Source organism: Neopelma chrysocephalum, unplaced genomic scaffold (genome assembly GCF_003984885.1).
Source record: "Neopelma chrysocephalum unplaced genomic scaffold, ASM398488v2 Primary Assembly neopelma1_89, whole genome shotgun sequence".
In the NCBI taxonomy this organism is placed as follows: Eukaryota; Metazoa; Chordata; class Aves; order Passeriformes; family Pipridae; genus Neopelma; species Neopelma chrysocephalum.
Genome location: NW_020897751.1, coordinates 1672903 through 1697100, shown reverse-complemented (window position 1 = coordinate 1697100; position 24198 = coordinate 1672903). Strand labels below are relative to the sequence as shown.

Here is a 24198-nt window from a genome sequence, read left to right as displayed (position 1 = left end):
GGTGTGGGACACCAGCAGGCGTTGCTGAGGGTCTGGATTGCTTGTGAAACACTCCTGTTCAGTTTTGTTAAAAGCAAAGCAGTTTCTTGTTTGATCGAATTCCTGGGATCTTGGATGTTAGTGTAGGAATAATCAAGGTGTGCAGGCATCAGGTTTGTGTTTATAAATATAATACATTGTGCTGAACAGAGTCTGCTGGTGTGATGTGCTCCTGAGCACAGCAGACAGCAAATCACTGGAGTTAATGCCACAGTTTCATGGCCTTTTTAAACTGCTAATTTGAGAAATTTTCTTGGGAGGCTGCTGGGATCCTTTGATTTAATCCTTTGGTTCAAATATGCCTTGGTGTGTGTCTGTCTGTGGCAGAGGCTGTGGCTGTCCCATCTCTGGAAGGTGTTCCAGGCCAGGTTGGTGCAACCTGGTCTAGTGGAAGGTGCCCCTGCCCATGGAAAGGGACTGGAATGAGATGACTTTGAACCTTGCCATGATTCTGGGATCAGCTGCAATGAGCTTGGAAAATCCTCCTGTGCACACAAAGAATGTCCAAAGAATCCACCCACCACAGCTGGAAAGGGAAGGGCTGAATCCCTTGTGCTTGGAATAATTCAAAGCAAATTCTCCTTAATTAAAGAAAAATTCAGTGTCCTAGTTCAGGCTTTTAAATTGACTGGCAGTTTTCTATGCTGCTGCTTTTTTGGGACTCTTTCCCATTTCTGGCAGTTGATATCATTCCACTGAAGGGATGACAGACAGACTTTGGGCTTCATTAACCTCCAGAGGGTTTCCAGGCTGGAGTTAATAGTGCTGGGATTAACCTTTCCCTGGCAGTTGCACAGCTCTGCCCATGAGATGGCGAAGGCAGATTTGATAATACAAGGTTCTCTGCTGTAATTACATATTAGATTATATACAAGACAGAAAATTAGGATAACTTTGAACTGCTAAATCCTGAATTTGGGCTGACTCTGATTGAATCATAGAACTGCCAGGTAGATAGCAGCCCACGTGCTATGTACATGCTCTCAAAATGCAAATGTTTAATTTCAAAAGCTTCTGCACAGAAGAGCAGCTTGTTCTTTTCCTTCCCTAGGTTTGTAATGTAATCCTGGGATTTCTGTTCCCCACCAAAAGTGCTTTGTGTTACTCATTTAGTCAGTACAAGTTCAATACCTCGAGTTTTGAGGGGTGCTCTGAGAATCATCACAAGCAGTTTGATCACTGGGCCCCTCTTTAGTCCATCAGCACATTCCCATGAATTCCTCTCAACATTTGGATATTGGAAAGGGAATCCCCTGTGGATATGACAGTTCAAGAGCCCAAATGTTTTTCCTGGTGAACTTAAGACATGGTTGTTTTACATCACATTTTAATTTTCATTGGATGTTGGATAACAGGATTTTGGAGAAGTGAGTGAAAATCAACTTCAGCCACACGATGCAAAACAAAGAGCCAAAAGTGAATTATTTCTGTTTATTACTGGAAAAGTTTAATATTTCAGTGTGGCATGATGAGTAACTGCCAAGGATTTCCAGGCTGGGAAATGATGTGGCAATAAAGCCTGAATTCTGACACCCCACCTCATCCCCCAAAGTAAGGACAAAATAAGGGAGATCTCCCTCCCTGCTGGGCTGTGATTCCATGTGCTGGGCAGATGGACTGTGCTGGAACTTGGCCAGTGGCCCTCATGTCCCTTCTCCTTGATGCCAGGCTGGGGCTGCACCTGAAGGGCCCCTTCCCCCAGATCTGAGGGATAAGGACCATGGACACAGGAGATAGGGAAGGATTGTTCTGTCTCAACACCAGATTCTACAACGAGATCAGTTTTTGTTTTGCTGTTGGTTAAGGCCAACAGATGTGATCCATTGGATCTGCCAGAGGAGATGCATCCTCTCTCTTTCCAGAGTGCTGTAGTCACACCTCGGGATGTCAGAGAGCAGGGGGTGTTCACCTGGAGAAGAGAAGGCTCCAGGGAGACCTTAGAGCCCTTTCCAGTCCCTTAAGGGGCTCCAAGAGAGCTGGAGAGGAACTTTGGAGAAGGGCCTGGAATGACAGGACACAGGGAATGGCTTCAAACTGCCAGAGTTTGGTTTCATTGGATATACAGATGGGATACACCCTGTGAGGGTGGGGAGGCCCTGGCACAGGTTGCCCAGAGAAGCTGTGGCTGCCCCTGGATCCCTGGAAGTGTCCAAGGCCAGGTTGGACAGGGCTTGGAGCAACGTGGGCTAGTGGAAGGTGTCCCTGCCCATGGCAGGGGCTGGAATAAGATGAGCTTTAAGGTCCCTTCCAACCCAAACCATTCCAGAATTCTATGGAAAGCTCTTCAGCATTTATGTCAACTCCTCTTGGGAGGAGAAGATGTCAAAAGGTTAAACCAAGGACCAGGATGGTGCTGAGCAGTGCTTTAATTCCAAATTCTTTCAGTCACCACCAAAGCCCCTCCAGCCCCTGCACAAAGCAAGACTAGAAAGCTGGACACCAGAAAGGACTACACCCCTTACAGGTTGGGGTGGAAAGGGCCATGTCCCTCCTGGAATGGAAAGCTGACAGGGAAGTTTTGGAAAAAGTCACCTTCTGTTCCTCACAGAGATGAGTCATTGATGGGAGATGGCATTAAACAAGTGTCAGCTTCAGTGGTGCCACTAATTAGCAGTAACATATGTTTAAAACAGGGAAGATACACAGAACCCCAAATTCCTTGAGGACTCCAAGGAACTCAGAGAGAGGAAAAACAGCTTCAGAGGGCAGAAACCATGAGATATTCACCCTACACAAATAAAGGAAGAAACACAATGCTACAGGAGTGATTCAGTGTTAATGTTTTTAATTTCCCTTAAGTGAAAGATCCCCCAAATTTAAAGCCCCCTAATCTTTATAAATCCTTAAAGAGCCTTTTGGCTTTGCCTTTCCCTTCTGTTTGTTTTAATGATGATATTAATGGGCTGTTTCATTCTGGGAGGAATATTTCCTGAATTATTCTTCTCTGCCATAACTGGTGGGGTGGCCCAGAAGTGCTGCTCAGTGTTATGAGAACTCTCCTCTCGAGAGAACATCAACTGCAAAACAAGTTCAAACAACAACTGTGAAAGACAGAAGCAATCAGGCAAATATTAGAGAAAAATGCTTCAGTACTCCTGGTTAAAAAAAATGTGAAGAAATCTATTAATTTCCTTATCTGGATTTGTTATTGGAAATCCATAACCTGTGCTTGTAGTTAGATTTAAAACTTATTTTACCCATTATTTGCTCTGTCTGCTCCAGTTGCTACCGAGACGCCTTTAAGTAAAAGAATCATTTAAAATTACCACAAGTTCTCTGAAAACACAGCTCACTAAATGTCCTGAGCTGGAGGGGACCCAGCAACCTGGTCTAGTTGGAAGGTGCCCCTGCCCATGGCAGGGATGGTCTTTAAGGACCCTTCCGACCCAAACCATTCCATGATTGATACACAGGGCAGCTTTCTCACCAACCCTAATCACTAGATAAGAGAAATGAGTTCCCTCCCATGGAAGCCCAAGAGTAAGGAAGCCAGTGGCTTGGGAAGCCTTTTGTAAAGAGCCCTCAGATCAGACTGTTTAAATTCCTCATCTCAGCTTTGGTTTACTCAGGTCTTAAGGTACCCGTGTGGCTTAATTTAATTTATGCCATTTAAACAGACCACTTAATTATATCAGCACTTGGCAGGGCTGCTCTAGTTAAAGGTCTGTTTGCAATGTCACATCTATAAATTAATTTTTGGAAGGTTTATAGCAGGACTCAATTATAATTCCCACGGGGTTTAAATTTAGGACGTGTTTTGTTCTCTTTTTTTTTCCTTGAGACGCTCAGTTCAGATGCCCACTTTCTTCCTGCATTTATCAGAGGACAGGGAGTCATTTTAACAGGAAATACAATCTCAACTGATTTTTCAATTAGAAGACAGAATACATTATGTTTAGCCAGTGCCACCAGTGGAAACTAAGATGCACAGGCACGGAGAGGGTGATGGCAACGTCTCACCAGCAATCCTGACTCAGTAAATACATTCATTTATGGAGGTACAATGAAGCCAGCAGAACATTAAGACCTGCAGAAGTTAATGAGCGTTACCTGTGCTTACAAACCCACCCTGAGCTACCATTTAGTCCTCCCAGCCTTTCTCTGCTGGAAGCCTCCTGCCCACCCCAGGCTGGCAGCTCTCCATGAATCTCTGACACGTGGATTAACACAGGGGAAGTTAAATTTGGATCTCTGCTCCCTCACAGCCGTGTTACAGCTGCACCATTTCATGGCCTTGGAATGGTTTGGGTTGGAAGGGACCTTCAAGACCATCAAGATCATCTCATCACTAGCCAAGAATTCCTTCCCATTATCCCATCTAACCCTGCCCTCTGGCAGTGTGAGGCTATTCCCCCTTGTCCTGTCCCTCCATCCCTTGTCCCCAGTCCCTCTCCAGCTCTCCTGGAGCCCCTTTAGGCCCTGGGAGGGGCTCTCAGGTCTCCCTGGAGCCTTCTCTTCTCCAGGTGAACCCCCCCAGCTCTCCCAGCCTGGCTCCAGGGCTTGGGGGCTCCAGCCCCAGGATCAACTTCAGTGGCCTCCTTTAGAATTTTTCCAAAGGTCAATGTCTTTCTTGTGTTGGGACCAATAACCCCACTTGCTGTGCCTCTGCAAGGCTGTGGATCTCACATTTGTCTAGTGAAAGTGGGAAAGACTTTCTCCTTTCCCCCAGAAACGAGGAGGGCAGATGCTGGAAACATCTCTGCAACAAAACAACTCTCTGCCATGGGCGTTTCAGTGCTGATCATCCTCCACGTGGAGAATGCTGGGAAACCCAGATATGTCATTAAAGTCTCTTTGTTATTGCTGCAGCCCTTTGGAGATGAGCCTGTGCTGGCAATCAGGAAGCCAGAGCAGTTTGGATAGTCTTGGAGCTCGTTCTGGCTACCCTGGAGAACTTCACAGCCAAACAGACTCCCCCCGAAAAATCCTTGGGGGATGTTGAAACACATACAGAATATATGTCCTTGTCTGCTCAGTCTTGACAATACCATTTAATTTTGGTTTAATCTTAGTAAATTTTGGAGAACTGTTTGCTTTGGGCAGAGTTGTAAACCCTTGTGTGTTTACACAGCAGGAATGGAACATTAACATCCAGGCAGGAACTCCTCCGGAGATTTTTCAAGCAGAACACATCCAAGGCCATTCTTTGTTTGTGGAGTGTTTATTGGAGCCCTTTGTGTGCCTTGTTTTGTTGCAGTTTTTTTGTCTGTAGCCATTAATTCCCCAAATGTCCTGCTCTCCTGATGTCCCTCAGTCCCAGGTTTGTGTTTCCTCACTTGGATTCATGTTGTGCCCTGTTTTCCTTTGTAGGTCGCCCCAGGTGCCCTGCCCGTAGGTATTGGGTGTTGTGTTTGAAAAACTCCTTTTCTTGCTTTAATTGTGTGATTTCTTTATTTATTTCCTCTTGTCCTCCTTCATTTTTCTCTGCCCTGCTGGTGTTTGAGGCTGGAACTGTCCCTTGGTTTGGGAAACCTGCAAAGAGCCCTTTAAACACATTGGACCAAATTCAGGGCATAAAGTCATGTGAATGTTCATTAAATGCTTAATGTTCATTAAATAATTATATGTCTTCACAGACATCTTAAGTATTACAAGAAGTCCTTTTTTAATTTAAAAAGTACCCCCTAAACCATGTCAGGTTTAAAAGTACCTGCTAAACCCTCTCAGGTTGGAACTGTGTGCTTGAAATGGCCCTTGCAGGTTGCATGTGCACTCTTTTGTGTGGATTCTGATCCTTTCCTACATAAAACTACATGCTAAATAATTCCTCAAAGACCAGCCTTGTCTGCATGACCCAGTAGTGTACCCAGAAAACACAGTGTTTAAGTCCAGGCCCTAAAATAAAATAGTTTAAAAATTAAAGTATTGGAAATAGTGTTGGCAGCGTTGCTGGGTTGTTTCCCACAGTTGTATTCTCTCACATGAAATGTTCAGTTAAGTGATCTGACTTTCTTGCAGCACAAAATGTGATAATAATGTAAAATATCCATGCTAATGATGTAAAGGCATAACGGTGCTTTTCCAGATTAAGGAAAGATTAAGGAAATAAATTGCTCTGTAGGTCCGACATGCATGGGAGGCACATGAACTAGGCATTGATTGCTGTAAAGGCAATTTAACTTCCACATTTGGATAACGTTGCTAATGCAGGAATAGCAAAGGAATAGGATGGATTACTTTGGGAGGGCGTGGGATCTCCATCATTGCTTTTCCTGGGGAGCAAATTAGGAAAAAATAGTGTTTATGAGTGTTCAAAATGACATGACAAGCCAGAAGTGTAGCAACTAACGGGGGTTTTTGTAAAATAAATTTTTGCCTGGCTTTATAGTGTCTGCAAAGGGAACAATTGTTGGCAACTACCTCCTGTAATTTTGCATGGAATAAAGACATTGCTGTTTGTATTGCTGACTGGAAAAGGAATTGTAATTTTCTTGGGAAAAAAAAGCTTCAGGGAATGAGAAACCGTTTGGAACACTGGGATAGTTCTTCCACGTAGCTGGCAGCAACTGGAATGGTTTCTCCTTTAAATTGGGCAATCTGTGCCTTCCAAAGCATGGGCTTTGTTTTGCCTCACTAAGAAAAGTTTCTCTTTCTCCTTCTAATTGTACTAATTTTGTCCTGGGAGTTGTTCATGATGCTACTCAGTGCCTGTTGGTGACCTCTCCAGTGCTCGGGGGGGTCTAATCCTATAGGACTGACACTAATGACAGGTAGGAATTAACCTTCTGAAAGCACTGTGGCCTCAGGTTGAGAAAATATTGAGAGAGGAAGAGCCTGATGCTCCTTTTTTTGGTTAATTTGCTGAATTCAGCTGTTTGTGCCTGTGCTGTGTGTCCTACCCTGTACAGGGAGGGTTCTGTGCAATGATGTTGCAAAGCAGCTGGTAAAATCCTGAATTTTCTGTTAGGTTTTTTTCATCCCTCTGGTCCCTCATCTCCACATTATTTGGGGCAGTTTAAACTAGTTTTTATGGGAGTTGTCTCCCAGCCTTTTGTGTTTTCTCGGGTTGAATTTGCACTCCACCAGCTTGGCTTCATCTAACAGAAGTGAACTCTCCCTCGTGACTGAGAGTAGCACAAGGAGTCAGGTTAAATTAACCACATTATGGACAAGGACACGGGAATCTGTTGGAATGCTGGAGGCAATAAAAGCTAATGTGGTTTGTTTGCAAATTTAACTAATGTAGAGTGACCCTTGCAGTCCAATCAGTTAAATAACTCAATAACATCTTGAAAGAGATGGAAGTCAGGAGTGACTGAAGTACTCGTGAGGACATGAGTAAATTTTCAATACCTTGACTTGCCTGTATTTGCCTTAAAATGTGACTTGCTAATGGAAACAGTGCCACAGTTCATTTATTATGTTTTTTCCCTTGATCAACCGAGAAGTTCATAATTCTGCATCAATACATTTTGATTCTCTTTGAGATGCAGAGAGTCTCTGAGCTGCATCTATTTAATGATGCACTTCAACACATCATTATATTTTTCATTGCACCAACCCAACTGTTTTATTGCTCTGTTAATCAAGATCAGTTTTGTTTTGTTTTTAATGTGCTTGAATCTGGTTTCTTATATTGTTATATTTGGCTTAGAAATTACTGTTTCAGTGGAAAAAAAAAAAAGCAGTCATTTAAAACTAACAGATGCAGGTATTTGTTTACCATTGGATTTTCTCACTCTAGAGGTTAAAGTAGGGTTTTAATCCATTTTTCATGAAGAAGATTAGATTTTTAGGCCAGCAGTGGGAGTTTTTACCTTTTTTTTTACAGTTTTGAGGATTCTTAATCACAGCATTTGTGCTTTCTGCCTATTTAGGTTTCAACTAAATCAAGCACTTGCATCAAACAATTGGAGAGTTAATGGTGTAGGTGAATTTCTAATAAAGCACCCTTTTTTTCTCGATGTTGTTTGAAGACCAAGGATCCCCAGCTCCATCTCTTCCTGAACGATTACAACACGTTCTTCACTGTGACTCAGAGTGGCATCACCCGCTACCTCACCCTGCTGCAGCCCCTGGACAGAGAAACCCAGCAGCTCTACACCTTCTCGGTGAGTGACCAGCCCTGGAAAGCCCTGCAGGGTCAGTCAGAGCTTGGTTGGGAGAAAGGGTTGGTTCTGACATCCTTGGAGATCAGGAAAACGGCCCAGGAGGAGGAAATGGTGAAACCAGGGGAGCTGATGGGGATAGTGCCTTCCTCCAGACTGCTTCTCCAGTTTGAGAGCAGCATTTAGATCCCCCTGAGCATCATGTCCATGGTCCCAGGTCTGTCCTCTGCTCCTCACCCCCCTGCCATGGCAGCATCTGAGCCCTCTTTTTTATACCTGGCCTTTGAGGCCATTGGAACCTTTCTTTTCTCGTCCCCTGAGCCAGGAACGTGACACCTGTCTTGATCTTTTTGCTTGTTTTCAGGAGCAAATAAAAAACTAGGCTGCAGTAAACCCCAGCCAGCAGTATTTAAAAAAAAAATAAAGGGGAAAAAATGGACTTGATAATCCCTCAGGCCCTACAGCAGTTTGGAAATGGGCTGTTCCTCCACCAGGGTTCCCAGTCTGTGCCTCCCTATCTTCTGTCCTTTTAGCAGTTGAAAGGAGAGCTCAGATTTCCTCTCTGGAGTAAAAAGGCCTTCAGCTCTTTAAGTGCCACCTCGAAATGCTCTCTTGGAGGTTTAACAGAGGTAGAGGAGCTCCTGTGTTTGGTGATGCCCAGGTGAGACTCCACAGGTGGCTCATCCCTCCCAGCCATGGACTGTGGCTTTATATCCTGAGCCCCAACCCTGGGAAAGTCCAGGTGATTCCCTCTCATTTCTCCTGCCCACCTGACACAGAGCATTTCAAAGGTGTGGGTTTGCTTTGCTTTTCCCCTGAGTCTTGCACTCTGCAGGCTCAAGGTCAGCTGAAGTGCAGAGAGAAGTGAAATGCTGATTTTTGGTTGTCACGCTGTATTTCCTCACAGCTAGAATTGTATTAAGAACACACCATTAAAATATGTTCCTATTCTGCTTGTTTTTTTCCTGCTGAAGATGACAGCTTCTGATGGAGTCCAGGAGAGTGTCCCAGTGACTGTCAATATCCTGGTGATCGATGCAAATGATAATTCCCCCACCTTCTCCAACATCTCTTACAATGTCAAGATTTATACGGATATGAGGCCTGGGGAAGGTGTTATAAAGGTAATTTCAGGTCTTTTTATTGGCTTTGTTGACTCACTTTGTGTTAGCAGTAGATTGGAAATGCACTGAAACCAGCTGGAACTTAATTTTGTGTATCTCCATCCACTTCATTAGTTAAATAACTATTAAAATTGCTCCTACTGAATGTTAGGCCTGTTTTAGATGTACAGCTGCAGCTCAGCTGTTTCACCTGAAGTTCTACAAAACCTTTTCAGCTGGAAAATTTCAAAAGAAAAAATAATATTCCCCTTGATTAGCAGGATATTGAAATAAAATGCTTTGGGGGAACAGGTAAACAGTTGAGTAGAACATAACCAGGAATGTTTTTACCATGTCATAAAACCTGTTGGTTTTTACAAGTCATTTGTTTGTAGAGCAAATGAGCAGTGAAAAATGTGCTGAACACGGGCCCAGAGAGAAGCAGCTTTAATTAAAGTTTGCCAGCACTGATTTATGTCTCAGTGCAGGACTGGAGGTGAATCCTGGTGGCACTGAAGTTAATGGAAAAAGGCTTTTTTTGGGTGGTAATTCTTCTGAGATCTCAGCCATGCCCTGAGTGCTGCCAGTGGAGATGGGTAAGGACAAGATCCCGTTGGTGGAGGCAGTGGGAATATCGGGAAAATAAAATTAATCAGCCAACTTGAGTAATAAAATGCCATTTTCTGAATTCCAGTCAGGAATTAATCAGGGTAGCAGTGATTTACCAGCATTAGGAGAGGGCTCAGTGTCTGTTCTGGCACATGCCCCCCTCGAGCTGTAGTTGTGCATTTGCACCCTTGCATCTTCATTCATGTTTTTCTTGCCTTTTCACCAATCTTCTTAAGCTGCAAGTGCTTAAAAACCATCAGTGAGAGCTCATTTTCAGCAAGATTTGAGGGAAAGATAAAAGTTCTAAGGACAATTGAGTTCCTTCAAGCGATGCACAAGTGGAAACAAAAGATACCAAATACTGTCGTCCTGAAGGAGCCAGGGAATGTAAGGCAGAAAACGTTGCTAAATGAGATTGCTGGATGTGTGAAAAGAATGTTTTCCTGCCCAAAATTGGCCTTGAGGATGCTCTGGGCTGCCTGAGGTCTGTTAATGGTACCTGGGATGAAGCAGAGCAGCGTCTTGTGCTTGTCTGAAGCACCTGAAGTGCTGCTGTGCTCAGAGGGAATGTGCTGCTCTTGAGTTCTCAGACACATTCTGGTGTTGGAGCTGCAAACATATTCAGGGCCTGGAGGCATGAAAAGAGAAGGAGTGCAAATTTCTTAATAAACTTGATCTGGACAAGGTCCTTTGGGGAAGGAGTAGTGAGGAAGTCAGGCCCTAAATTCAGCTTTGCTAAAAGATTTAAATTCTGCACGTGGTCAGCACGTGGGTCCTTTCAGGTTCTGCGACTTTATAATGTGGTCAGAGATGGAAGAGAGGAAATTCTGGCTCTTTTATCAACTCACTTGACATTGCCAGATGGTCTGAGTTTATAAATTAACTGACTTAAAAAAAAAGTAGGAGTCAATATTTAAGACTTTGGTGTATTGTGATGATGTCAGGAATAAAAGGAGAGTCCAGCTCTGGGTTCTCAGGAGATGATCAGAGGGATGAAGCACCTCTGCCATGAGGAAAGGCTGAGAGAATTGGGATTGTTCAACCTGGAGAAGAGAAGGCTCCAGGGAGATCTTAGAGCCCCTTCCAGGGCCTAAAGGGGCTCCAGGAGAGCTGGAGAGGGACTTGGGACAAGGGAGGGAGTGCCAGGACAAGGGGAATGGCTTCCCACTGCCAGAGGGCAGGGATAGATGGGATAGTGGGAAGGAATTGTTCCCTGTGAGGGTGGGGAGGCCCTGGCACAGGTTGCCCAGAGAAGCTGTGGCTGCCCCTGGATCCCTGGAAGTGTCCAAGGGCAGGTTGGACGGGGCTTGGAGCAACCTGGGCTAGTGGAAGGTGTCCCTGCCCGTGGCAGGGGGTGGAACAAGATGAGCTTTAAGGTCCTTTCCAGCTCATGATTCCATGATAATGGTTTTGGGCTGCTGTGCTGTTTGGAAAGTTGTTCATCTTTTCCTGTATAAATCCCTGGGGTTTCCTTAGCCTGGAAAGGTGGGTTTGTGCTGCCTGATTTCAATTTTCTTCTGCTTTATAACGACCTCAAAGGCAAAACTGACCTTTCTTTTCCATTTTTTGAACTCTAATACAGTGATTTTGATGGCTTGTTCTTGGCACGTGGAACAAACTCCCCATGTAACCCGAGCTCATCCCCGGGGTGAGGATCCTTTGAGATCCTCTGCTCAGCCCTGACAGTTCCCACAGGAAAATGACCCAGGTCAGATATGATTAGTTCATAAAAACCACTCTCTGATGCGAGGAAGGAGGTTAGAAAAAGAACAGTGACCTCAGAAAATCTGAGCAGGCTCATCATCATTTATTATAATAATCAGGCTGATTTCAGAGAGGATCAAGACAGATTTTCCTTTATGAATCATGTCAGCCTGCTACCAAAATGCAAATGTTGCTACAGCACTGGAAGTGCCCTCAGGGAGTTGCCACTTTCCTTTTGTTATCCTGAGGGTAAGAAGGGATTGAGATGGTTTTCTTATTTTTTTTAACTGAGTGCAGCTGCATGAAAATGTACAAATAAAATACACCAATAGCCCCAGTTTGTACTTTGTTTCCCCATTTCGTGAGGAATTGATTTTACTACTGAAAAAAAAACCCAAAACATATTAGTTAATAGTTAAGATTGTATTTGCTCTCTGGCACACTCCAAAAAAACTTAAAGAAAATAAAAAATCCTTAATTTCTGCTTGAAAATAACCAAAACCAGCAGGAAAATACATTAATTACAGGCAAAATTCAATTTTTTTTTCCTATTCTTTTCTTTCTCCCTGCATGGTTAGAGCAAGTAATTTCCCTTCTTTCCCTGTGGCCTTTCAGAGAAGTGAGCAAAAGTTTTTATTTCAGTTGCCTGCTTTCAGTACATGTGAAATTGTTTGAGGCCTTGGTTGAGGAGAGGAAAGTAAAGTTGAAATGTCTTTCCATTCTGCTTGAGAATTTTTTATCTGCTTTTTCCTTCTGCTTTTATGTGTATTTTATTGCGGCAATTGAGACTGAGAAATCTATCACTGAAAACAGTTAAATGTGTGGCAAATAATATTTGTCACTAGGAAGACTGATTAATAGCAAACCTATTAAAGTACTTAATTCCATCTTTATTATTGTTTTTTTTGCTGTCCAGTTTTCCACCCTTTTCCTGCTGTGATTCAGATGTTTAAACTGGTTGTAAATTGATGGTTGGAGTATGGAGCAGTGGTGCTTCATAACATTTCAGATGAATGATTTAAATCCACTGTGTTTCTTTAGACATCTCTCATTTTTTGTACAACATGAACTGTGCTGGGCACAGGGAATGCTGAGCAAGGAAATAAGAGAGTGGGAAGGGACAGAGGATGGCAAAAAACATCATTCACCTAAAACTTGCCATAAATTTGCCTGAAGGTCCGAGGATTCCTTGGCCCATGAAGAGATTTCGTGTATTTTGTCTTTACAGGAAAACTTGTCAAGTGGCCTTTAGGTGTGTGTCCTACAATCATGGAATCCTGGAATGCTTTGGGTTGGAAGGGACCTTAAAGCTCAGGACAAGGTTGCTCCAAGCCCTGTCCAACCCGACCTTGGACACTTCCAGGGATCCAGGGGCAGCCACAGCTTCTCTGGGCAACCTGGGCCAGGGCCTCCCCACCCTCACAGGGAAGGATTTCTTCCCACTGTCCCATCCTAACCCTGCCCTCTGGCAGTGGGAAGCCATTCCCCCTTGTCCTGTCCCTCCAGGCCCTTGGAAATAGTCTCTCTCCATGTTTCTTGTCAGCTTCTTCAGGCCCTGGAAGGACACAGATCACCCTGAAGCTTCTCTTCTCCAGGCTGAACAACCCCAATTCTTTTCTTCTTACTCTTTAAAGTCATGAAACCAAAAAAACCTATTTCAATTTATCCATGTTTCTTAATTTCTCCCTAATCTCCTCTTGCAGTGCATGACCCACATTCAAGGGTTCTTTTCCAAGAACAATTAAGTATCTGTCTCATTGAAAATGGAAAATCCAACATGCAGGGAATCAATGCATGACCTGTTCACCTCTGAAAAATTCTGCCTGAGATCACCAGTGCAGGTTAATTCAGAGGTCCTGCCCCAGCTCTTGATTGCACAGAGCATTTTGGGTATTTGGAGGTTGCAATATGCTCACAGTTTACAGCTCTTAAATCTGCACCTTGCCATAAAACTGCAGCACAGCTTAGGGGAGACCTTAGAATCATGGAATATCCTGAGCTGGAAGGGACCCACAGGGATCATCCAGTCCAACCCCTGGCTCTGCACAGACACCCCAACAATCCCACCCTGTCCCTGAGGGTGTTGTCCAAACCCTCCTGGAGCTCTGGCAGCCTTGGGGCTGTGCCCACTGCCCTGGGGAGCCTGGTCAATGCCAACCCCTCTCTGGGGGAAGAACCTTTCCCAAAAAGAAATCTTCATAAAAGCCATCTCCAACCCCCACTTAATGTTTGATTTATGTGGTTATTTGCAACCCTTTGCCCATCAGGCTGTTAATTTCCGTCTCCAAAGTAAACATGATTAGCAGGAAGAGGAAACAAAGCTGGGTTGTGTTTGCATTGCTCAGTCAATGGTAAAAATATGGGGTAGAGACTTGAGAACATAATGAAAAAGTATTTTGACCTGCTCTATGTTTGGTTGGCTCAAGTTCAGGGATATCTCCATCACAGTCCTGGATTATTTCCATCAGAGTCTTGGAATATCTCCATCACATTTAATCTGTTGGTAAAGGCTTCTGGAAAGGTTGGTGCTCACTTTGTCTGTCCAGGGCAAGGTTCACTAAAAGTTGTGAAAAGCTGACAAGTCAAACACTGAAGCCCAGTTTCCTCCAAGTACAAAGTGAGTCTGACCAGAGCTTATATTGTGACCAAGAATGTCTTTGTGAGCTTAAGGTCATCCTTCTAAATCTCCTTTTCCTCCCAAGAAAATCAGTTCTTGCAGCAGCAGAACGTGCACCCATTTTACAAAACTTTCAGTACATCAAATATTAATGCAATGGAGCTGATACTGCTGCATGCAAAGTTTTTTAGGAAAGTAAAATAAACCTTCTTTTGCTCTTCTTCCTGTATATTTTAGCCCATGTTTCTCAAATCTTGTTAACTATGAAGCTCTATCAGTCTGGGACAGCTGGAGATGGAATTTCTAAAATCACATATTATGGCAGCTGTTGAACTTTAATTCTATTTCATTCCAGTTTTGATTCCTGTTTTTGCCCCCAAAATGTTATTCAAATCACTTATCTTTCCAAGCATTCAGCATTAGTAGGTTTAATTAACCTTCTAAATATATGGGCTTGTGTAGTCAATTAATTTTCCTTTTTCATGCTGTCACAGTAAAAAGTGGCCTGGTTCCAAATCCTGTCATTAAATACTTAGGGCCTTGTGTTTTGCATAAAGCCTTTATTTACCTTTTTTGTGTGTGTGTTGCTTCTGAAGTTCAGCAGAGAAGGTTTATTACAGCTCTTTTTTTATCTGTGTCAGTGAGGTGGATTACTGCTCCCTGTGAGGTTAATGAACACGTCCAGTTGTGTGCAGAGAAACTGCAGAAGGAGTGATTAAAGTGCAGCCCTCATCCTTTTCAGAATTTCAAAAGAAAATATACAATGAGGTAGATAAAAACCCTCACACGTGGATATAAATTTGGGTTTGAAACCTTTTAAGGGGAGATTAACTCCATGATTTTTTTGGGGCATCTCAAGGGTTTATCCCATGTTCAAAATACAGTGTCTAAAAATACTGTAGGAATTGAGATTTGCTTTTTAAGTGCAACCAGTTTAGGAAAATTAAATTGTTCTGTGTTGGAAATTTGCTTTGGATCACTGTGCTGGGTGTGAAAGAAGCAGAACACTGATGGCTCCAGGAGAAAAGTGACATAATTAATGTGCTTTTTAATTGGTGAATACTGTGCACAACCTATTCCATGTTCAAAATGATTGGTCCTGCCTAAAGTAGCTCAGTTCCCAAAAGCAGGAATAGCTTGTACTCCTAACAAAGAAGGTAAATATTTGTTAATATATCTAAATTTTAGCATTTCAGTCAATACATTCTGTTTAAGATATTGTGTGCTTAGGTCTTGGTTTGAACGTGTTTGACTTTCTACATGAAATTTCATATTTCACTGAGCCTCTAAAGAATCAGAAATATCTTATAAAGCAATTAGATCCCTGAGTTTTTCCCTGGAAGTGTTCAAGGCCAAGCTGGATGGGGCTCTAACCAACCTTCTTGTGGAAGGTGTCCACAGTTGGAACTACAGGATCTTTAATGTCCCTTCCAAACCAAACCATTCTGGGATTCTATGATTCAAGGACTCACATACTCCCCTTGGTGGTTAAGGTTGTATGAAAATGTGATTAACTCAAATATTACAGCTTTGGCTTCTTGTTTTAGGGACAAGGTCTGGTTTCTGCTCTTCCAGTTCTTCAGCCATCCTTGGGCAAAGGTGGTTTGGCAGCTGTAGGTGGTGGTTTCACAGATGTAGGGAATGGTTTGGCAAATCTAGGTGGTGCTTTGGCAGATGTAGGAGGTGATTTGGCAGTTGTAGGTGGCATTTTGGCAGCTATAGGTGGTGGTTTGGCAGCTGTAGGATGTGGTTTGGCAGAGGTAGGTGGGGGTTGGTAGTTGTAGGTGGTGGTTTCACAGCTGTAGGAGGTGGTTTGGCAATTTTAGGACGTGGTTTGGCATTTGTAGATATTGGTTTCACAGCTGTAGGGGATGGTTTGGCAGATGTAGGTGGTGGTTTGGCAGTTGTAGGTGGTGGTTTGGCAGATGAAGAAGGTGGTTTGACAGCTGGAGGTGGTGGTTGGCAGATGTAGGAGGTGATTTGGCAGATGTAGGAGGTGGTTTCACAGCTGTAGGAGGTGGTTTGGCAGCTGGAGGTGGTGGTTTCACAGCTGTAGGTGGTGCTCTGGGCATCCCTGACCCGCTGAAGTTCAAGTGTGATGCAGCATTGACTGATAGATTATTTTAGATCGTAGCATAGCAGAGATGTCACTGAGCTCCTCTACCTGTCAGCAGTGCTGTCACCTCTGAGGGTGTCACAGAGGGTAAAAGAGGTTGCCCAGCAGGCAGAAGTTTATCCTGCTGGATGTTCAGTTATTGCTCATGTGGCTTTATGTCCTCCCATGTGCTGTTTGAGGGGACATGTAGTTGTACAAAATGAAAAGCCAGTTGAGGAACCAGTGTGTGTTTTGTGTCAGCAAAACAACCCCTAAGGGAAGAAGAGCAACTAGGCCAGGCTGGGTGGGGCTCTGAGCAACCTGAGCTAATGGAAGATGCCCCTGCCCATGACAAGGGCTTGGAATGAGATGGGCTTTAAGGTCCCTTCCAACCCAAACCATTCTGGGATTCTGTTCTGTGATTCTTCTTGTCACTGAAGGCAAAAATGTTCCCTGAGCTCTAATTTCTGGCTGTGTGTGTGTTTATTTTAACATTGTAAGCTACAGAAGTGGGATAAACCCACTGCCTTTCCCAGGGGCAAGATAAGAACCCCCTCATTCATTATACTCATCAGTAGAATTTGGGCCTTTGGGTTTTTCTCATGCTCAGAATCAAAATTGTGCAACGGTAAGGAAGAAACAGTGCAGGTGGGAGTAACCACTGAGCCAGCAGAGATGGTGCAGAGTCACCAGAGTACAGAGGGATGTGCCCAGTTGTGTTTGTCTCACCCTGAGGTCACCCCCAAGCACAGCCTGTCAGGGGGGTGGTGTCACCTTGCCCTGTGAAATGGGCCTTGCACGTCTGGGATGTGTTTCCTGCACCAGGAAGATGTTTAGTTTGAATATTAGGAACAATTTCTTCGTGGAAAGGGTGGTCAAGCATTGGAACAAGCTGCCCAGGGCAGGGTGGAGGCCCCCATCCCTGGAGGGATGTAATAGGTGTGTGGATATGGCACCTGGGGATGTGGGTTAGTGGTGGCCTTGGCAGTGCTGGGGAATGGTCAGACTTGATGATCTCAGAGGGCTTTTCCAGCCTAATGGTTCTGTGATTCTCCAGGTGTATCCATATGGGAACAACTGCCATTTCCCTCCCCTTGGCTCTTTAGAGGATGTGCATATTAATACAAACTTTGTTCCCTAATTCTGCACAACGAGGGCTTGGAATGCCAGACCTGGGAGTGAAACCTCCTGGCAGTACCAAGGCTGTCCCTTTGAATGGTGTAGGGAGAGATGGGAACTTCCAGTAAACAAATATGATCCTGTTGTGACTTTTGCAACGTAATAAGTGTCTTCTTCCCCCTTCTCCCTTTATAGGAAGTGTTATAAATTTCAATCCACAGAGAGGAAACTTGGTCTTAATTAGGTTTCTTAATTTGTACCTTAAAATAACTGGCTTGCAGTCTTTAATAAGCAGTTTTTCTCTGCTTCCTGATGTCTTTACACCTATTACCCTCCATTTAAACTGTATCTTTGTTGGACAGTGATTAGAAATTCTTGCCTATGTTCCAGCTGTTGGAGTTTCCCCTCTGCCTCCTCTCCCCCTCCGAGTTGCCTCCCCATGGCCTGCGAAGGCCCAACACTGACACTGTGGTTTTAATTCCAGCTCACAGCTGTAGATGCGGACGAGGGACCCAATGGCCAGATAGTGTATGAAATTTTGGCTGGGGATCAGGGAGACTTCAGCATCAATGAGCGAACAGGCCTTGTCACCATCGCTCCAGGGGTGGTGCTGGCAGTGGGCCGATCCTACGCTCTCACTGTCAAAGCCTCTGACAGTGCTCCTCCTGCACAGAGAAGGTAATGCAGCTTTCCTGAACTCCTTATTGCAGCAGTGCTCAGTGTGGCACCCTCCTGTCTGTCCCTCCACCCTGCAGTACAATCCCCTGCCTTCTGTGTGGTGGAAGGAAAAGTATCATGTTAGAACTCTTTCCCTTTTTTGTTCCTTAATTCTGTTTGCCTTATTTCCTTCCCTTCCCCCTTTTCATGATTTCATTTGCTTGTAATAGCCTGGTTTTTTAAGAGTTCCCGATTGTGCTGTCACTGTGCATGTCCATTCGCTGGGAGAAGCGAAGGTGGGGGGATGTCAGGAAGGAAAGCAAGTGGGAAGGGAGATGCTGTTTGTTCAGAATGCAGAAAGGATCAGAAATACTCTGGTTGCTGAGCTGGAGACCTTCTCTCCGGGTGTAGCATGTGCAGGGTCACCTAAACTTGGCATGATGGGGCAATCCTGACCAGCAGTGCCCCCACTGAGACCTGAATTCCCACCAGCACACGGGAGTCTCTGCTCTGGCACCTCCTCTTCCTCCAGCTGATAGAGAAGAGCAGGTTGCAAATTTAGGATGGTTAGGATAGGACCCTCTCATGCCCACGGCAGGGAGTGGAAGACATGATCTTTAAGGTGCCTTCCAACCCAAACCATTCTGTGATCCTGTAAGTTCAAAAAAGTAAAGGTATTGAGTCCTGCTGACCTGGATCTTTGGAGTTTGTGTTCTAAATATGGCATTTGTGCCCAAATGTCATTTCAGGAAGGTGTGGGGGTGAAAAAAAAATGCCTCTCATGGTCTGGGCCTGGTATTGATAATGTGACAACCTCCCTGTTCCAAAGATGACAGAAAGGAACAGCAGGTTCCACCTTTTAAACCTCCCACAGCCGTGAAGTGCAAACCTTTTCCTCACATGGGGAATGTGAGAGGGAAAGTTAATACAGGTAATGAGTGGGCAGGGACATCTCCCACTAGCCCAGGTTGCTCCAAGCCCCATCCAACCTGGCCTTGGACACTTCCAGGGATCCAGGGGCAGCCACAGCTTCTCTGGGCAACCTGTGCCAGGGCCTCCCCACTCTCCCAGGGAACAATTCCTTCCCCATATCCCATCTAACCCTGCCCTCTGCAGTGGGAAGCCATTCCCCCTTGTGCTGGCACTAAATGCCCTTCTGTTGTGGTGAACAAAAACCATTTTTGCTTTTAGAACTTGATTGAAAATAACTCATCCTGGGCCTTATTCAGCTATAGCAGAATGTGGAAGAACACGATACAGAACAACATATTTTATTAACTATTCAGCAGTGGAAAGGGGATACACACACTAAACCCCAGCTCTTTGGATGTGTCTTCCATACACAGGCAGCAGCTATCCCAAGAAAACAGGCAGCCAGTGCTCAAGGGATGTTTTATCTGCTAATTCATGGTGTCTGTTGATCATCTGGTGATGGTAGTTTTCTTTACTCCATCAATAGATGTGTGGAACATCAATTCAGGAAGATCAGGATGATGTGAGGGGATGGTTTAAAATAGACAAGAAGACAGGAGGTAATATATAAGGAGGTAATTAGGGAATGTTCGACTCCCACTGTAATTATCCATCTTCCATGCTGCCTGTGGGAAGCTCGGGATTGCCCCAGACTAGCTGGCAACTGGGATTTTTGGGCACAGCTGGAGGATTGCTGGGCTTCCATGGCATGGGGAGTGGTGGAGCAATGAACATTAAAGGCTTGTTAAGAGTCAGCTTGTACCTAGTGTTAATGTGGAGGTGGTGGGTTGGCCTTGGCCAGCTGCTGGACACCTTCTCAGCCATCTCACTATCCCTCCTCAGCAGGATGGGGGAGAAAATGAGGTGGGAAAGCTCTTGGACTGAGATCAGGACAGGCAGGTCACCAATTACTGTCACAGGCAAGACAGACTCGGCAAGAATTGATTTGACTGGTCTAGTGGAAGTTCCAGTCCCCATGGCAGGGGGTTGGAACTCCATGAGGGTCCATTCCAACCCATACCAGTGTAGGGTTTTATGATTCTGTGAACTTATTGCCAATTACAATGGGGTTTGTTGGTAAGAAATAAAGACAACTCTCTCCCATCCTTTTTCCCAGGCTCAACTCCAGTCCTTCATCCCAAACTGCTCTGCCTCTGAGTGTCGTGGGGATGGGGAACAAGGGTTACAGGCAGTCCACAGCACCCCTCTCTCATTCCATCCTCCCCACACCTTTCTCTTTCCCACCAAGGTCTCCCCATGGGCTGCAGGGGAGTCTCTGCCCTGGCACCTGGAGCACCTCCTCTTCCTCCTCCTCCTCCCTTCCTCCTCCTCAGTGCTCACAGGGCTCCAAGCTGGAGCTGAGCTGTGAGAGGTGGGACACACCGGGCTGGGTTTAATCCCTTCCTTGAGGGTTCTGTGTGTGGATGTGCCCCAGGGGGACAGAGTTCCTGCTGCCCTTCCCTGTGGGTGGGATTTGTCCTTCTGGACAGGGGACACTGGAGGTTTGTTGTGGTGGAGCATGGCCAGAGTGCTGTGGGACAGTCCCCAGCACATCTGTCCCGGTGTTGCAATGCTCTGCCCAGCTCCCACAGTGACCCAGAGCCACAGAACCTGCTGGGAAAGTATTTTAAAGTATTGATGAGTGATGTGTTGTTCTGGTATTAAATGAGCTCTATCAGATCACACAGCAGCTGTTTCAACTCTAACACAGCTGGTAATTTTGGGTAAGACCCTCTAAACCTGCTCTGGAGTTTGCTGGCCCTGCAAGAAGCAGCTCATTGGGTTCATGATTTTCTTTTTTCTACCTTTCCCCACTCCCCTTCAGAAAAATTGGGACAAACCCCTTTGGTTTCTTTCCTGAAGCCCTAAAAGATGAGATTTCCCAGCTTTGTCCAAGGGCTTGTGTGGGGAAAACCTGCACCTGCAGCACAGCACTCGCTCTCCCGGGGGTTTTGTCCTGGGGTGGGAGTGCTGTTCTAACATCCAGGACAGAAGGCAGGTGGGATAATGGAGCAAAGAGGCAAGAGAAAAGTGCCTTTAAGCCAGATTTTAAATCACTTTCAACTTCAGGGAGACTTCTGGCTCCTTTTCTCAGACTGGAGCAGTTGAGTAGCTGGGTGGTCTGTGGAGGGTCTGCAGTGTCAGTGTCCCACAGAGCCTTCAGCATTCCCCCTGGAATGCTGTTTGCAGCATATTCAGGGCAGTTGAAGGCTTTGCCAGGTTTCCACAATGGGATTTGTCGTTTCCTGTATTGCCACTGCTCTGGGCTGGGCTGGGGTTTCTTGGTGGGACCCACAGCATTGCTGCATCCTGCCAGAGAGCTGTGTCCATGGCTTCTCCAAGCATTATCCTCTCTGTCCCTCTCTTCCAAGGAAAGGTAGCAAATGGACTGATGGCAGGGAAGCTCCAGGGTGGATGTTGTGTGTGGCAGGAGCAGTTACCAGCTCAGAATTTGGAATATCTTGTAGAGGACACAGGATCACCAGGGCATTGTGAGCTGTGTTTGTGTGTGGAGTGTGCACTGGTGTCTTAACTGCTCTATTTTTGAAAGAACACCACTTCGGGCTACTTTGAGGGAAATTATTTAGCTTTTCTTCTTTTAATGGCTTTTCTTTTGATTTGGGGGGAAAAAAAACATATCCTGGAGCTTTTAAAGAAGCAAAGGGAGGTTAGAGCTGGAGAACACACAGTGTATAAACCAGACTTTGTGGGTTGCCTCGTGCTTGTTGATTTATTGATTTTTCACTGGCTTGGACTGTGGTTTTCCCCCCCTTTGTGTTGCAGGAGCTCCATCACCACTGTTTACATCGAGGTCCTGCCACCCAACAACCAGAGCCCTCCCCGCTTTCCCCAGCTGATGTACAGCCTGGAAGTGAGTGAGGCCATGAGGATCGGAGCTGTTTTGTTAAACCTCCAGGTACAGATGCTTCCCTCTGCTTCCCTGTGCTTCCCTCTGCTTCCCTGTGCTTCCCTGGAGGTGCTGAAGCCTTCACCACCTTCCTTCTGTTTATGCTCTTGCCATGCAGAAGCCAGTCCTTGGATACAGGAGGAAAAAGGGCAGTTTATAGGGATTGCAAATGATTTCATTCTAATCATTGCCCCTTTCACACAGACTATATAGAAAAAGGGCTTGTGTGGCTATTTCTGTAACTTCTTTTCATGATTTCAGTGTGGAAAAAGGTGCTGGAGGCTGCATTAGGCACTGCCCAGAGAAGCTGTGGCTGCCTCATCCCTGGAAGTGTCCAAGGCCAGGTTGGTCAGGGCTTGGAGCAACCTGGGCTAGTGGAAGGCATCCCTGCCCATGGCAGGAGGTTGGAATAAGGTGGTGTTTAAGGTTTCTTCCAACCCAAACCATTCTGGGATTCTATGATTCTTGTGATAATTATATTAGAAAAAAATCCCATGAGTGGCTGAAATCTTGAAAGGCCTGTGATTTCTTATGTTCAGACCTCTCTTTGCCAGCAAATCAGAGAAGCTTCTGCACCAAATTCCAGCAAGATTTCAGCAGTGGAATTTCAGCAAGATTTTTGGCAGTTCGCCTTCCTTAGCCTGTCATTTTTGAAAAATGCCTGAAGATATTTATTCCTCTTGGTGTGTGTAACACCCTGCTGTAACAGGCTGGCAGAAAGCAGCCATCCCAGTACTCCCAGACCCGGGATCAGGGCTGGCCTCCTGCACTGGGACCAGGCTGACCTCGTGTGCCAGCTCCTCCAGACACAAAGCCTTTTCCATGTGCCCCCTCACCTGGCCATGGTCTCCTTCTCCATCAGCACTGGCACATTCCTCTACTTGAATTCCCCCTCCATCCACATCTGTTCTAAATCTGGCACTGTCAGTTCTGTGCTCAGTGGGGCCTCCAGCACTGAACCCCCCCTTGTCTACAACATGAGGAACCAGGAGCTCAAGGGTGGCCTGAGGAAAACGGTCACTGGATGATTTTTGGAATTAATGAAGTGCCTGTTTCCTTCTCCACAGCATAAAGTGCAACTCCTTACAGGCCCAGCCTGTCTCCTGAAGTGGTTATGTGGGGAGGGGGTTTCCTTTTTTATTTTGTAATTATGTTGTGCACAAAGAAATTTGATTATCCATCCCCTTTGTAATTCACTGTTTATATATTAAATTTGACCCACACGCTGTATAAACGAGGGATCACCTTCTCTCTGCATTTTGGCAAATTAAAGGATCCTGCAGTTACTTTTTTTGCCAGAAGTCCTTCCTGTGTGCCTGTGTGCTGGCTCCTCATGGGCTCAGGGCACACACACACATACATGACCCCCATGCAATGGGATCAGGGATGGCCTCGTGCAGCAGCTCCTTGTGCATCAGCTCCCTGTGTGCCAGGACCAGGCCAGTTCCAGGACCAGGGAGCTCCCTCCTGCATCCCCATCCTCATGCAGCAGAACCAGACCTTCCCTTGTTGGGTTAATGGTTAATAAATCAGCTTTCTCCTCACTTACTCACTGTTCCCTAAGCCTTTGCTGTGTTGTGTTCTGCCCACACATCTCCAAATCAGCTGTGCAAAATAGGGAGATAAATGACAGCTCTTTACATCCTTTTTTGGGGGGGGATCAGGAACTAAATACTACGTTCAGTAGTAGTGAAATAAAGTGAAATAAAGGAGCTCTAATTGAGTCACTGATGCAGGTGAATGGGTGAGCTCCTGGTTAAATGGTTTGCTGATGAAAGATTTGGATTATTATGGATGGTTAGGCTGATTTAGTCACCTGTGCTGAGGGAGGGTGACTCATTCAGCTCAGTGCTGCAAATTAACTTCTGGCACATCTGTGGTGCCTGCAGGGAGTGCAGAATGGAAGGGCCATGCTGTTCAGGAGCCTTCTCCTCCCTGGTGGGGAGACTCTTGCTTTTGGAAACCCCACAAAGGAACAGGAGCCAGGAGCATGCTGAGAAACAGAAACATTTGTGTTTACTTGACAGGTGCTGGAATATGTGGCTGAGGGCCTGAGGGATCTTTGGAGGCAGAAAAACTATTGGCAGGTTTTAGTATTTAAGGGGTTTATACAATTTAAATGTGGTTGGAAAGTGAAGCTCCATGTTGGAATAATTTGCTTCGATGTTTCACTAAATCCCAAACAGCCCATCCCTGTGCTGGCACCGCTGAGGGACCTCGAGGGCTGTTCCCAGTCCTGGGCTCTCAACAGGAGAGACCCGGAGGGGCTGGAGCGTGTGCAGGGAAGGGAACGGAGCTGGGAAGGGGCTGGAGCAGCAGGAGGAGCT

General features: G+C 45.4%; 1 protein-coding gene across 16 annotated transcripts in view; it reads left to right on the top strand.

Moving 5' to 3' along the window:
* PCDH15 (protocadherin related 15) overlaps window positions 1–24198 on the top strand; it is a 526100-nt gene that overhangs the window by 368509 nt on the left and 133393 nt on the right. For all 16 annotated transcript variants that reach the window (XM_027692924.1, XM_027692936.1, XM_027692923.1 and 13 more), the window contains 4 exons: window positions 7956–8090; window positions 9062–9211; window positions 17819–18012; window positions 21748–21880. In XM_027692924.1, coding sequence (XP_027548725.1) covers window positions 7956–8090; window positions 9062–9211; window positions 17819–18012; window positions 21748–21880 — 612 coding nt within the window. The remainder of the gene's footprint in view (window positions 1–7955; window positions 8091–9061; window positions 9212–17818; window positions 18013–21747; window positions 21881–24198) is intronic.